Source organism: Aulonocara sp. 'chitande type north' Nkhata Bay, linkage group LG23 (genome assembly GCF_057382095.1).
Source record: "Aulonocara sp. 'chitande type north' Nkhata Bay isolate Kocher_YH1m ecotype deep benthic linkage group LG23, A_spYH_male_GT1.1, whole genome shotgun sequence".
Lineage (NCBI taxonomy): Eukaryota > Metazoa > Chordata > Actinopteri > Cichliformes > Cichlidae > Aulonocara > Aulonocara sp. 'chitande type north' Nkhata Bay.
In genome coordinates, this window is record NC_141365.1 from 13,918,230 (window position 1) to 13,933,116 (window position 14,887).

The 14,887-nt window shown below is 42.2% G+C and overlaps 1 protein-coding gene across 1 annotated transcript; it reads right to left on the minus strand.

The window, feature by feature from the left end:
- Positions 1 to 2,312: 2,312 nt before the first annotated feature.
- On the minus strand, positions 2,313 to 13,982 carry rgmd (RGM domain family, member D). The gene is made up of 5 exons (XM_086283322.1): positions 13,895 to 13,982; positions 10,537 to 10,577; positions 8,684 to 8,832; positions 5,572 to 6,083; positions 2,313 to 3,829 (listed from the first exon to the last, which is right to left on the minus strand). The coding sequence occupies exons 2-5, from the start codon at positions 10,572 to 10,574 to the stop codon at positions 3,137 to 3,139; spliced, it is 1,392 nt and encodes a 463-aa protein (XP_086139448.1). The 5' UTR covers positions 10,575 to 10,577; positions 13,895 to 13,982; the 3' UTR covers positions 2,313 to 3,136.
- Positions 13,983 to 14,887: the final 905 nt, after the last annotated feature.

The following is a 14,887-nucleotide window of genomic DNA, read 5'->3' on the forward strand; positions in this document are numbered from 1 at the left end:
CAGGCTCTGGCAACATGTTACATCCACTGTGCTAATTCCTTGACAGGATTCCTGTGAAGTCTGTGGAGCGTGGAACATTTCACACAGTTTTCATTTACAGTTTTTGAGAAAATGTGTGTTTTTACTGCCAATCAAAAGTGTGTTTCATGTTTTAAATGTTCAAAAGATGTCAAGGAGCTCATCACCTTTAAACAGGCTGCATAAGAGGATGCTCTTGCATTGGGTTATTATTTAAGCTATAGTGCCAATCTGTCCTGCGAGGTCACGAGACTCGTGGCTTTTTAACTTTAAAATTCTAAAGCAAACCGGAAGGAACACGGTGTGATGCCATCATCTCAACCGAGCCGAGATCATACCTTTGGAGGAAAAGATATGTTAGAAAGAAAGTTGTAAGGTAAGCATTCAAAGTCTTTATCTAAAGTAAAAGTACCAAAATAGCAATGTTCTAATCCCCAATGTGTATCTGACACATACATTAATCAGTCATGGCATTAAAACCATCATCTATAGGACCCAAAGACCTTGAGCCCTGCCATCACTGTGGATGTTACTTTTACACATACCACCCACTTGAGCCTTGTTGTCGACCTCATACCTCCCTTCACAGCGACGATCATCCTTGTCAGCAGCGGCTTCACACTCTGCCACAGCACAGAAACAGCTCAGGAATTGCTCAAGGAACATGACAAAGACTCCAAGGTGCTGATCCAGACTCAAACTCCCCAAATCCAAATTTAGACAAGCATCCTTGGGATGCATCAGAGCAAGCTTAATCCTCAAAGGTCAAACCCCACAACCCAAAGAATCCACCACCAACAGCACAGACACCCCCAGAGCTCCCTCATTCATGTCAAATCAGAGCTGTTTAGAGACACTAGGGAGACCTGGACAATATTAGCCATGTGTTTTATGTCATGTATAAGACATTAATAGATTGTTGATATCAATACACTGCATAGGAAACAATTTCCTGTTGCAGGTCTAAATGGTTTTCATTTATAGTTAGGTATTGGGATTTTGATTTGATTCCCATCATAGTTTTCAGGCTTCATCGAAGGGTCATTGGATAAATGGCATGTAGTGTTGTTGATCTTTTAAAAAATAAAATAAAAAGCATAATAATGAAAATATGACATTTTTGGTTAAAGCAATTTTTAAAGAAATTCTTGGAAACTGCATGAGAAGTATCTTGTAAGCTGTTCATTTTTAATGTCTAAATCTGAAATTGTTACTTTATATGGATGACAAACAACAGCTTGGGAAATTATTTGGATATGAAACATATTTAAATCTAAAAGTGCAAGTACATTAATATCATGCTGAAGTAGAATACTTCAGAAAATGTTCTTATTTCTACTGCTGGACCACCCAAAAACGACATTTTTCCTGCCAGTACTATTCTCCATCCTCGCCTTCCTTCCCGCTAACACCGAGAAAGAGGTGATGAAGTCTGCCAAGAAAGACCTGAATCACATTCAGCCATCTGCAATGTGATTCGCATGTGAAAGATTAGAAAATCGTGGCAGGTTTCATCTGTCATCTCACACATCATGCAAATGTCACATTGTCTTTATTTAAAGAAATGGGACATGGAGAGATTAAGTATGGTTGCATGTGTGATGAAACATGCTGTCACTCAGTATTATAAAATTACAGTCAGCTTACCTATAATTCAATTCAAGATATAAATTACATCCATGTAGACTGATTATAGAGCATTAATTCTTAATGTCTTCATAAGGAGTGTGCCCGGGCTTTCTTAATTGCATTTTTAATAGAAATAAAAACTGATCGCAGCTCTCTCTCCCTCTAATCGCAGCACTCACTGTTCATATAGAGTACAAATATACGCACCGCGTGGTGTTGTTGACTCTAACCTGGTGTTAACCACAAACTAAATCCTATTTAGAGCCATGCAGCATTCTGGCAGACAAAAGCAAAGCCAGCAGCCAACTCAGCACTCTGAGGTAACATTTACACAGGGGACTGAGAACATACTGTGGATCCCTACAGCTACACAGCCAGCTTGTCAAAACTGTCTTTATACCAGGAGCCGTCAGGACTTATGGACTGAGGACACCACCAGGAGAGGACAAGCACTGCAGGCACACGTTTGTAAAGCAGCACTGCTGTCATGAATTTCCATGTTCGAAGTAACTGTTCGTTCCACCCAGACGGATACGTTTACACATCATCCTGAGTATTTGTGTAATGACAGGAAATGACAAAAAATAAATAAATAAATAAATAAGAGCTCCATTATCAAATAAAACTGCTGAGACAGGACTGAAGAGACAAAAAACAAATCTTAGTCTGGAGTGTCCAACACTTTAATAAAGAATATTACAGATACAACAAACACTTATTAGTTTACTTTAATTACAAAGACTCAAAATAACCTACTAAGCACAACAAATGGAAAACATATTGCAGTTAAAACATCTATACACAGGCAAATTTACATAATATAAAACACATATATACACTCTTTTAATATATTATTATATAAAGATTTGTTTTAAACCTTTAAAAACAGGAAGCCAAACAGCTTGAAGAGGGAGCGCTTCACAGGAAAAGAACAGAACTGGTGAAAAATCACACCAACGAATCAGGTTTTAAGAGATAGGTAGTTTTTACAAACAGTTGTTGGATTCTGTGTATTTAGAACACCAATTTTTAAAACAACAGATGAAATAGAAAGATATTAAATACACAATATTTGCAGTTAAACTGTTAGGTGCTACGGATACTGGACCACTGAGGATCTAGAAACCATGTGGTGGAGCATTTAGAGGTTGTGCACTTCCTTACTGAATGTGAATGAAATATTTACAAAAACCTTTACGAACAACTGTGAGCTTAACTTTTCTTTTTAAACTGAATGTAGACGAACTGCTCATGTGATAAAAACGTGTACTAGACCCCAAATTGTGTGACATTTATGCATTCATGTTCGCATTCAAATGATGTGTCCACAGAAGGGAAAAAGGGGGAAGAAATGCAATCTTTTCTGAGTGCGAAATCCTTCAAATGACAACAGAAAGTTCACAAAATCCACAAATTCCTCAAGCTTGTAATGCTTCCATGATCCATCTACGTCCATGTCATTCATATTCATTTATGTGTTTTTTTTTTTTTACAAAAGCAGCAGAATGAGGAGTGAGAGCAATGAGCTGCTGGTTGCAGTAGCAGCGATAGTCTGAGACACTCCTCGGTTGTGAAGGCGAGTGGGCCTCGGTGAGTTCTGCTTCAGTTTACTGGGTGGCAGTGCCTTCAAATCCTCCAGAGCACCATATGCAGCCATGGAGAACTCGGGGTCTCCGGTGGTGAGCAAGTCAAAGACACAAGACTGAAAGTACACATCCTCCACCTGCAGAGTCTCTCTACACTTGGCAGTGGCTCGCTCCACTGTGTAGATCTGGTGAGGAGGCCGCAGAGGGCCCAGCTCTGTGTTGGTGCCTTGAAGGTGTGGCTGCTGGCTCTGATGGCCCAGGGTGTGCTCTTTGATGAGCTCGTTGCGTGGGCAGCCGTGCAAGCACAACTGTAGACCGCCGCCGTCTTCTGAAAAGTCCAGGGTGTCTTCTGGCATGCGGATGGCAAAGGTCAGGTAGCTACCCACGCGCCGGATGATGATGGAGGTGCCAATGTAACGGGCCTGTATCCTCACCTGCCGACCGACTCCGGAGCCACCTCGCTCTGCGATGGTCAGGCTGCCACTTTCACCGCCACTGCGAGTCCCATCCTGAAAAGCCAGGGGTAGGTCTTCAGTGGTGGCCTGGTAGACCTTCTGATCTGTACAGCCATGGTAAGACTTGAAGATCACTGTGATCTGAAATAAGGACAAAAAACATTCAATTAGTGTGGAGTGACTGATTGAAACTTTACTCTTTTCTCCATCAACTATCTACTGCTGGTTCTCCAAGTCACATCACTCCTCTAACTGATCATAACAGATGCCCAATAAGTAGTACCACTTAGGGCCACAAGGTGGCAGCAGAAAACCAAATATTTCCATGCATAGGGTGTTAGTGGTTCACACTCAGCTTGCTAAAGAATGATTTGTCTCTGTTGTACTCTTTAGCCAATTAATTCATGTTGATTACAAAATCTGTTTCATATAAGAAAACAGGCAACATAATGGGGCTAATCGAGGTCAAAGTGTCACTATCATCACCCATCTATTTCCACGTAAAAGCAAACAACTGATGCTGAACTAGTACAACTCAACTAGTTGTCCATGGATGTTGTATCTAAAGGTTGCATTAGATAACTGTCCAAAACCTCCACTTCTTCTCTCCTCCATCGTCCAGCTGAGCATCAGAAAGGGGCCTAACCCCCGTTTCATGAAAAGATCCTGACAAAGCACTGGTTGTGGGTACGTTTACACTTAAAGGTTGTATTTTATTTGATGAATGAGTTCCTGTCTTGGGTCTGGCAGCTGAAAACAACTCAGAAAACATGATGGGGGCATGTGGGTGCTGGCAAAGATGCACCAATACTACAGTCTTACATCAGGCTGCACAGCCAAGACGCACTACGAGTTTTACGAGCAATCCTATTACACAACATCGTGTAGTTTGTTGGTTTATGTTTAGCTTGGAGAATTAAAATTAGCTTAGTACAGTTAGAGTAATGCCTGATCAATGAAAGACATTTTTTTAAACTATCTGGGCAAAAGACAAAGAAGAAAAAACATTAATATTAAAAACTCAGCTTCATGAGCTAAATATTAAGTAGTAAACAGAGAGAAAACGTGCACACATACACAAACCACAATCAGGCCAGGGAGACCATCCTATTTAATTAACAGAATTTAAAAAAAAAACAAAAACCTTTTTGCTCTTGGCCAATTATTCCTTTATTTTTCCAAATGATTCCATATTTACACAAAAAGCAGCGAGTTAATTATTTGACCAGAGGGGTGAAAAAACATTCCAGATCGTGGCAGCGGAGGAAAATGTTTGAGTGAGCGTTAATCACTACCATATGACCACCCATGTGTTAAAGGTAGAGCGCTCATGCATGTCTGTGATTCAACACCGCTGAAGGACTCCCCTCCTCTCTTCTCCCCTCATAGATCTGAAGGAGCTCCAAGACACGAGGAATGCTGGAGACTCGAGAGGCACCATGGAATGACGATTAACTTCACATGTTTGATACTTTATGGCAATACTTGAGCTCACGCCCAAAAAAAAAAAAACTCCCTAATGTGTAGGGCATTCGTTTAAAACTTAGTATTGCATCAGTGTTCGTCTCCAACATGGACATAGGTGACCGGAGGAAGTTTCTGACATTTTACACAGATTAAACATGACCAGTTGGAGTGTCTACGTGAGCTTCACCTCCCCCAGGGGTTTGTGAGATTGACATTTTTGGGGATATTTTAGTAAAATTTTGCTCTACTCTTTAATTTTCTTTAATTAAATTGTGAGCGGTTTCACATATTTTGGTGTTAGAATAAACACACACGAAAGAGCAACTTAAACAAGTTAAGACATGAAAAAATGGACATTTCTTAGATTTAAGCTGTGCAGACACAGCTGGACACAGCTGTTCTGATGTTATCCTTACCTTACTAGTTGCTGTGGCGCTGGAGCCTAGGACAACAGGCACATTGGTCACCTGTACAGACAGGAAGCGGTTATCGATCAGAGGCCAAGCCCCCTCGACCTTGCAGGTCTGAAACTCATCTCTGAAAGTCCGTAGGTGCGGGTCTCCAAATAATCCACAGTGGGCGTATTTCTTCTGCTGACCGGCTGAGCCCGACACGAGGACCCGATTCTCGTAGTTGCAGAGCTCTAAAAGAGCTGGCCGAGACGTGCTGGGGACCTTGTCGGAAGAGGTCGGCCCATCGCTGGAACAGTTATGCTGAGAGAATAGCTCCTTAATGCGAAAGACGGCCGAGTGGTAGACCAGGTCGCCCCTACAGCTGCGTGCCTGCCGGCGGGTGCACATGGCATAGGCCCGCAGGGCGATGCAGTAGTCCACATCTAAAGCCACGTCCTCCTGCAGACCACTGGACGGTGAGGTAGATGCCACATATTCTGCATTACAGCGCTGGATTCTACACTGCTGGCAGTGTGCTAAAAGAAACAAACAAAAAAAACCATGATGATCACAAAACTGTACTACAATCGAGCCGGTTGCAAGGGGAATTTCTCTTTTTGAGTAAGAACACTTCATCCCCACTCTGAAAAAAATAAATAATTCCTGAAAAGTAAACTAATGTGCACCAGAAAAAAAAAATCTCCCAAAATGCCCTACCATCCATCTGACATTTACAGACATATTACCTCAGTGCATGAGGCAGCAGACACAGCTTTTCCACTATCAAGTTTAGCTCAATCAGGAGAGCCATTAAAACGCAAATGCGTGAGCTCACGAGGCCTTAATCCCACACTGTGCTCCAAAGTCAGTCAAAACTTATTTCCCCCAACTAGCTCTCACAGAAATAGCATGTAGCCTCACTGCAGGAGGCGACCAACCTGCGTTAGTTTGGCGGAGGGTGTTGAATGTGGTTTTGGCTGTTGCTGGAGGTAAGTGAAGTCCAGCCACAATGCATGGCACAGTGAGGCTCAACGTATGGGAAGAGCAGTATAGGCTGTGTAGCAGAGTTTTTGGTGGTCCGTTTCAAGGTTCCCAGTTAAGTAATGATCCACCAGTGGGTTATTTAATATCAAGGAAAACAAAGACCTACAACTACTTCTGGGAGAGAAGTAAAAAATGTGGCTATTCGTCAATTTCCTTTCAGGGTGTTCACATTACTTTTGGGTATCGTGTCTCATACGCTGACCGGGATAGTAATTCCTGCTGCAAGGTAGAAACATTTCCATCTCAGATCAGGATCAGCCAGAATCTCAACACATACTTTTACGGCAAGAGTGAGATCAACTGCAATAAACTGCTCTCTGTTTGCAACAGAATAATCTTGTATTTACTCCAAAGCTGCACCTAATCTCCAAAACAGCCTGGACAAAGACAAGATAAGCACAGAGATTTCACATCGGTAAACACTATGTTTTTGAGGGGTTTTTTTCCACCCTTTCTTCCCTTATGCAGAAGTCTGGTGCACCGGATGATTAATGCCTCTCACAGCCAATGCGCTTCAATACCAGCGCTGATCCGAGATGGAGTGCGAGAGGTCAAGTCAGACGCATCCCTCCTCTGAATTCCAACAGGCCTTCCCCCGCCTTGCTAAGAGGTCACCCGAGTCTGCCGTGATTGACACTTTTTGACAATCACCTGCCATCAACAGCCATACAGCCCCCCAAAGGCTCTTTATGTTTGAGCACTTAGTTAAGCTACCAACAAGTTTGGGGACCATGTGGGAAGCACTAAAGCGTGAGAAAAGCAAAGCGACCACACAAAGAGTGCTTCTATTAGTAAATCACGCATTAGTGTATCTGACGTGACGAGTTTCTGTCCGAGCCCAACTCAGTGAACTTTTTTATAGCATAATAATGCCATAAATGCAAAAACAGACAGATATGGTGGCTCATATAGGTTACAATAATAACCTCTTAAGCTTCGTGATGGGTTTAGTGGACTCATCATGACTCTTGAACAAAGATGAACCTGAGGTTTTATTTTGAAAGTCACTAAGGCTGCTGTTTCTTTTTGGCATCATGATTGAACACTTCCTTTGAAATGATAAGCGTATATATCAGTAATGTGCATTTCTGTTAAACAAACAAACAAACAAACACAACAAACAAACAAACAATATCTTAATTTTATCATAGTGCTTACAAGCATGCGCACTAGTTACTTTCTCATATAAACACAACAAATAATACCACCGACAGAGTTTAAAACAAATCTCCATACCAAGACAAATCGCCTGTGTGAGAAACAAAACTTAAACTTTACGATCCAAATGAAGAATGCCTCTGAGCCGAGCTGGTCTTTGATCCCGGGTTGGGAGATAGCAGCCACCAACACGTTCAGAGGCCAAAAAGTTGGACCCCCATGCATGGTAGCTAAATGAGGCATGAATAGGTGAATTAACATGCTCTCCTTAGTTTTTCCAACAACTCAAACAACTGAGACGTGAAAGGAAAGACAGGGCGCTGTCTACAGTACGAAATGTGTCCGTCTGCGGTGTTTATGCCTACAGAAGAAAAAGGGGAAAAAGCTCCGCGGTTTTGTTCTTGGGCTGATTGTGGGTGCTGGACGCCAGCTGCTAGCGAGCTATGCTAACGGGAAGCTAAGTCGTAACTTTACATAAGTTGGTAAAAAGATAAGTGAAGTAATGCGGGCGTGCCAAAACGTGCTGGCCACTGAGCGGTTAGGAGCAGATTGTTTGGTGTCCCTGTGTGGAAAGGGAAAAGCGGAATGTTTGACCCTAAAATGAGTCCAGAAAGCGAGTTAACTCGTGCTGATCTGCTAGCAGCGCTGCAGCCTGGAGGCTGGGATCCTGCAGCAGCAGGACAGGACCTACTTTGTCCCCGCAGCCGACGACCACCGCAAAACAACGGCCGCTTTCCTCGCTCTGTTCAACCCCACATTAATTACCCCTTACCGCACAATGCATGCAAGTACAGCATAAAGTTGACAAGAGTCACATCTGAGCCACACAACAGCAGGAAAACTTTTCCCTATCCACCTCCATTACCGGGACACAGCCTTGTATGCAGGGCATTAGGAGGAGTGGGGGAGCACGGATTGGAAAAGCAACACTTACCTGGTCGAAACAGCAGCGAAAGTAAAACCATCGTCAACGTTACACAGTCCCAAAGCTGCCGCTTAGCCGTGGTTTGAGGTCCGCTTCTCCCCATACCAATCCATTCAGTTAGAATGGAGTTCCTCGACTGCTTCTCATCGACGCTGCGGCTGCGAGAAATCAGACAAAAATTCGTCTTCCTTCCAAAGCGCTGTCATTCAAAGGGGCCCCTGTCTTCAGGGCGGCTCTACGAGGGAGGGGTCTAAAGTGTAGACGGGGCCCAGAGGTGATTGCTGGCCAATGAAAGACTAATTATTCACTAACCACTTGATATTTACATGTAGTGGCAATTACTCGGGGGGGTGAGGACAGTGGAAAAGGGCCTTCAGCGACAGTCGTGGCGGTGTGAAGCTGTAATTGCCCCGATTATAACCGAAGAATCACAGCATGCCTTGTTTATAGTAGTTAAACTGTGTGCGGATGCATAAGATGAGAATTTGGAGCATTTAGTGTATCCAGAAGTGGAAAGTAATGCAGTTTTCTCATGCAGAATTACGATATAAACTTGTGCAACAAACTTTTTTTTGCACCAACGGGGAAATGTTCTTTTTACCCCCCGTCCCCCACCCGAGGGGCAAATGTTTTTGTGTTTTCAGCATGGAGCAGGATGCTGTCACCTGCTGTTTTCCCCCACTACAGATTTGGTGGCTATTGATTGACAGCATTTGATACAGGTCTCAGATTATCAAGTGAATATTTTAAAAGCAGAACATGGCATTAGCTGGTACTGAGTGAAAAATCCTTTATCACAATGACAATGGCTTGCAGTTTACCGTTAACATGTAAATTATTATAGCCATACTTGACACAAATACTGACACTGTTCTCCAAAATTCAGAAAAAATGCTCTACAAATTCATTTTCTCTCAGCAAAATCTCAGCGTGCTATTATTTTTTTCCATTACATTTTCAGTTAGCAACTTGTGTGTTACTCTTTTCCCTCTGTGGCCAACTTTCCATCTCTCTCACTCCTTTAATGACACTCTGTCTTTCATTTGCACAGCTGCTGTGAGGCCGGACCATCTGCAAGGCACGCAGACTCACCAGATTCAGCCTTTCGCCTGTGACACACTCTGCGGTTTTTGTGCCATGCAAATAAAGAATGTTAATGCGCCGACCCATTACTGAATAAAATGTTGATATTTAGAAAATGGAGACTGGTGTAGTTTCAGTTTGATTAAAAGTTGAGGCTTTGTTTTAGCACAACTGGAATGTTTTTGGTTGTAGATGTGGGTCTCCTGCGCACCTCCCTCCAGACTTTATGCGAGAGAAGTGAACCCACACGCTTACTGGATCACTGGCTTTTCTGTACACATGCAGGCTCCTCCAGCAACACAACTGTGTGATTCAGGTGGCCTGTCATTCCAGCAAAAGGTCTTGAAGGCCTATATATAGAGATTATATATATATATATATATATATATATATATATATATATATATATATATATATATATATATATATATATATACATAGGCCATTATATATATGTGTGTATGGGTTTGTGTAGTTTTTGTAATGGAGGGGGGCAGACAGCTCCACCGAAGTGGAACGTTTGGATTGTTCTGAGCTGCCAGAGGGGCCTCTGTCACACTGGATCCACTGTGCCAAGTTTATCCCCCCAGAGGGATCTACCTTACTCTGTTTGTGCAGCTAATTTTGGAGGTTTGTTTAGTTGATCTACTTTATGGCTGTGCTTTAGGTCATATTTTAAATTCCCTTAAACAGGTTGCGCTTCATTTTCCCCGTGACAGCCTGGACAGAGAGCACTGCTTCAGTATGACAGAGAGATCTGCTGATCAGGTTTGTCTCACCTCTTATAAAATTTGCCTTCAGAGGAGTGTGATGACATTTCCTGGGAAAAGAAAACACATTTTTTTACTTCCTTTTATAAGCACTGAAGATGAAAAACCCCCATACATACATCTGCATGTCTCTAAAAACCACAAAATCTATTATACTTGATTTTATATATTATTATAATTATATAATAATTATACTTAAAAAGCTCCTGTCTACTAAATGAGCTGAGGTTCCACACTGTGGGGTTGATGGCCACTGAAGCAAACAGTTAATTGATCCAGGTGGATGGTAAGGATGAATTCAGCACATGAAAGAAACTCAGAGACCGCCTGTCAGCCTTGATGGGTGGAGAAAGACCTCTTTATTCGTTTCTTTCCTTATTGGCGTATTGCATTGCATGACCCAGCATTTATGTATACAATACCAACTCTCTCTAAAACAAACTGGAGAGAGCGGGCACATGACAAAGGTGTCTATCATATAAAAAGATCAAGGCTAGGGTTTTTCTTTTGCTCACAGCAGGTCACTTAAAATAGTGGCACAATAGAAAAAGTCCAGAAAAGAAACTTTTATCCCCTGAGAAAGAATACAATAAAGATTTGACATTTCAACAATCTAAAAGAAGTGCTAAAGACCCCGGGTTTTGTGACAGAATGTGGAAAGTGAGGCAAAAGAGAGTGAGAAAGAAAGAATGGGAGAGTAGGGGGAAGGGGGAGAAAAAGAGGGAGTGAAGGATTGGGTTTCCTCTGACAGTGTGTCTGGGCAGCTCCACATGTTCCTCATTAAGGTCCTCACACTGTGGGACCAGCTCCACACCAGGATGCTTGTTTTTGTTATTAGGCAAACGTGCTGTGGTCTGGTGGAAGCCCCAAAACGCTGCCAGTTCAGAACCATCTCCTGAGCTCGCTGTCCTCCAACCAGAGAAGAAAACGGCTGCAGTGATGTCACATATCTACCGCTCAGCAGTGTAAACATAAAGTGCAACAGGGTACATAAAAATGTAGCTTCAAACATGCACGCATCCTGCACTTTAACCTGTAAAGCCACTTAATTTCACAAGTCTGAACCATCTGTTCACTTTACTCATTGAAAGACACCGCAAACCTTAAACACTTTAGTTTTCCCGGAAATGGGATGTTTACAAAATAATAAAAAAGTACAGTTGCAGGAAATTGGTATTGTTTCATGCTTCTGATTTTTGTTTAATTTCATGCCTGTCTAGATTTGTCAACCGAGACATGTATCATGTTTCTTCTGGAGGCTGATAGCATCAGAGATTGAAATCAAAAGCAGCAGCAGCCCTCTGTAGCCTTCGCTAGCACCACGCGGCTGCAATTTAAGAGACACACTTATTGAATTTTAAACAGGAACCAAAGCAAATTGACTTTTTTTTTCTGAGGGCCCCCCATCTGAAATGAAGGGGCCTATGGCACAGCTGAGACAGATAGCGAGAGAGATGCAGAAAGCGAGTGTGTCTGGTTCAGGCCTCTCCCTGTGAGAGGGGATCTGTTATCTCTGCGAAGATAAGGGAAACTGTGGTGTGAGTGTATATGTGGCAGTGCTGATAGCATCTCCACTCAAGGATCCCACTTACGGCACCCTGATTGATTGATAGCTGACAGCACACACAAAGGGGGCTTTTGGAGTGTTTTTGTAGGAACCCCTCAGTAGGTATCCATGCGAGCACAAGTTTACTGTGTTTCTTTGAATCGCCCCGTCTCTGAGTAAACAGGAATTATCACACATTCATGTCATCTGTGCACAGAGTGTACTAGTCAGGATGCTGCACAGCTTCAACTTGCGAGTTTGAAAGAGAAAAAGAAGAAAGTTATTCAGTTAAGCTGAATGTGAAGCAGTTTCTGTAGTTAGACTTGTTCTGTCTAACTATTCTATTTTTTCTCTTCTCCACACAGAACCAAGCTCCTCTGTTTTCCTCACTCCTGTTTTCTAGGACAAATGTTGACACAGCATCAAGCCCCATGCTCAAGAATGGACAGTCAACTGACAGGTAACCCTAGCTCTGGGGTCACAGGGTCATCCCAGCCTGATGAGGGATGATGGGTAAAATAAATGGAGTGCAGCACACAAAGGGACCTCTGATGTCAGCCTAAAGGGAGAGTTCAGGGCAGTTTCCTCTCTGACCTCAACCTTACTTATTTGTGTGGGTTTGCTTCTACCTAAATTTACATTTTCCAATATTTTTCAGTCTTTTTGTTCCTTTCCAGTGTTTTTTTTTTTTAAAGCAGCAAAATCTTTTGCCTTTTCCAGTGCATACATTTGTCTGAACATGTCTCATCTGTCTTTTATCTTGAACACCGCCCCATTTCTAGTTACCTGCATCATGATACACGATGATGCTTTGTGCTGAGTTATGACGACTTCCTTTGCTCTCAGAGGCCTATTCACAGTCCAGCTTAATGCGCAGTAGTTCACTCAATTTCAGATGCTAAATGTAACATTTTTGTTTAAACCAGTCAAGTTTGCACCAGAATGATTTTTTTTAAATTAATCAATGCATTTTTTATGCCTAAAACGAGGGGGGAAAAAATCAAACCTTTTCTTTTTTATCACACTTTCTCTAATCTTAAGTTCCATAAATAAGTAGATGGTTCGTGAATGTGATTTAATTCAGTTATACCTATTTTAATGTAATAATGTTTTACAAGATTTTATGTTTTACACATTTTTAGTTTTGTTTTTTTCACTCTCTGCATCTAAAGCTTAATCTGCATTTGCAGTAAACCCCTACGTTTAACTGCAGCTGTTGGCATTAGTTGTGCTCTCGCCCTCCCAGATAACTGCCTTAAACCAGGAATAGATGGACAAGAACCATTTAGAGCATACATTTAGCATTTCTGATCTATGGTCTTTTATCCCAGAAGGCATTTACAGATTTTTTTCTTCCTGTTTGAGCTGGTTTAAGGCGGAAAAATTTGGATGAACATGCAACGAGTTGGATTGACTCATTGCTCACACTGTACTTTGAACACTGCTTTGTTAGGTGGGGAAAAGTGTGAGTGGAGTGGAAGGAAACTGATACAGCTGTTTTTCTCGCCCTGCTTTTCAGCAGATGTTTCTCACATTCACATTTAGTCTGTAGTTCAGCCAATCTTTATATGGCTATATGGCATCATGTACATGGAAGACACAACCTAAACCCACCTACTGTGTTTATAAGGTCCTATCGACGCTCCGGTGGGCTCCAAAAGATCTAGTCATACGGTTTTGTCGACTAATTTTATTTTAAACAAGAACTTAAACAAGCAACCTAACACAACCCCTTATGATGTTAATTATTTTTTCCTAAAATGTTGAATAGCATCTTTAGAAATCTACGAACATGCCAGAGAGGAGAAAAAAGAAACTTACCTTAGATCAGTATGTTTGTGGTATTGTGAATTGACGCACTGCTCTGAAAGGAGTTTGAACTGGTGGATGCCGTTAACCCTCGTTCCCCCTACAAATTCAGCTGGCCAACTAAGAACTCGGGCAGCTACAGGGACATATAGCCATCGGAACTGAGGCACATGACAACAGCTGTCTGTTTCAAGAATCGGCACTTTGATTAGAGCAGGATGGTAGTGAGCGATGTGGCATAATTCCTACATATCTGGGTAGGGCACTTCTGAGAAGAGGAAAAAAATGAAAGCATTAAAGCATTAAAAAAAGAAGAAGAAAGACTGAAGCGCGATCACATGCACATTTGCAATCACACCCATGCTGATAATATACTTATACTAGCTATATTCAGACATATTCATAGGCATTAAACCATGTGGCAAACTTGGAAAGCTTCCCATACAATCCAAAGTCCATCAAACACAAAGACATAAGGATATGAGTGCGGCAGACCAATGGCCCCAGTGAAAGCTGAGAATGTGTGCAATGTGAATGAGACTCCTGTCTCTTATTGTGGTCGTTTTTCATCCACTACTACTACCACCCCTGCCCCACCCCACCTTCCATATCTCTGTTTTAACACCTATATTGCATGTGTTATGTTTGTGCTGTTCACTAGGGACACTGCAGTTTGTGATTGGTAACAAAACAGTGGAGCTACGGCTTTACCTACATCAAACTCTTTCATGTGGCATCACTGGTAAAAGATAATATGAGCAGAATTCACAAACAAGAGGGATCATGCCCTGTAATGTGTGTTTGGTTATCAGTTGCTGCTGCAAACAGGCTGAGGAGATGTGAATGTGATTAACCTTGCCAGACTGACTCAGCGTGCTTGCTTCAGGACATAAGCATGCGTTCCTGGTGATTTATAGATGTAGGGTAGTCAGCCACAAGGCCTCGGGCTGAGGCAGACAGAGGGAGTGAGCAAAACAACAGTACTTAATTCAAGTCTGACAAATA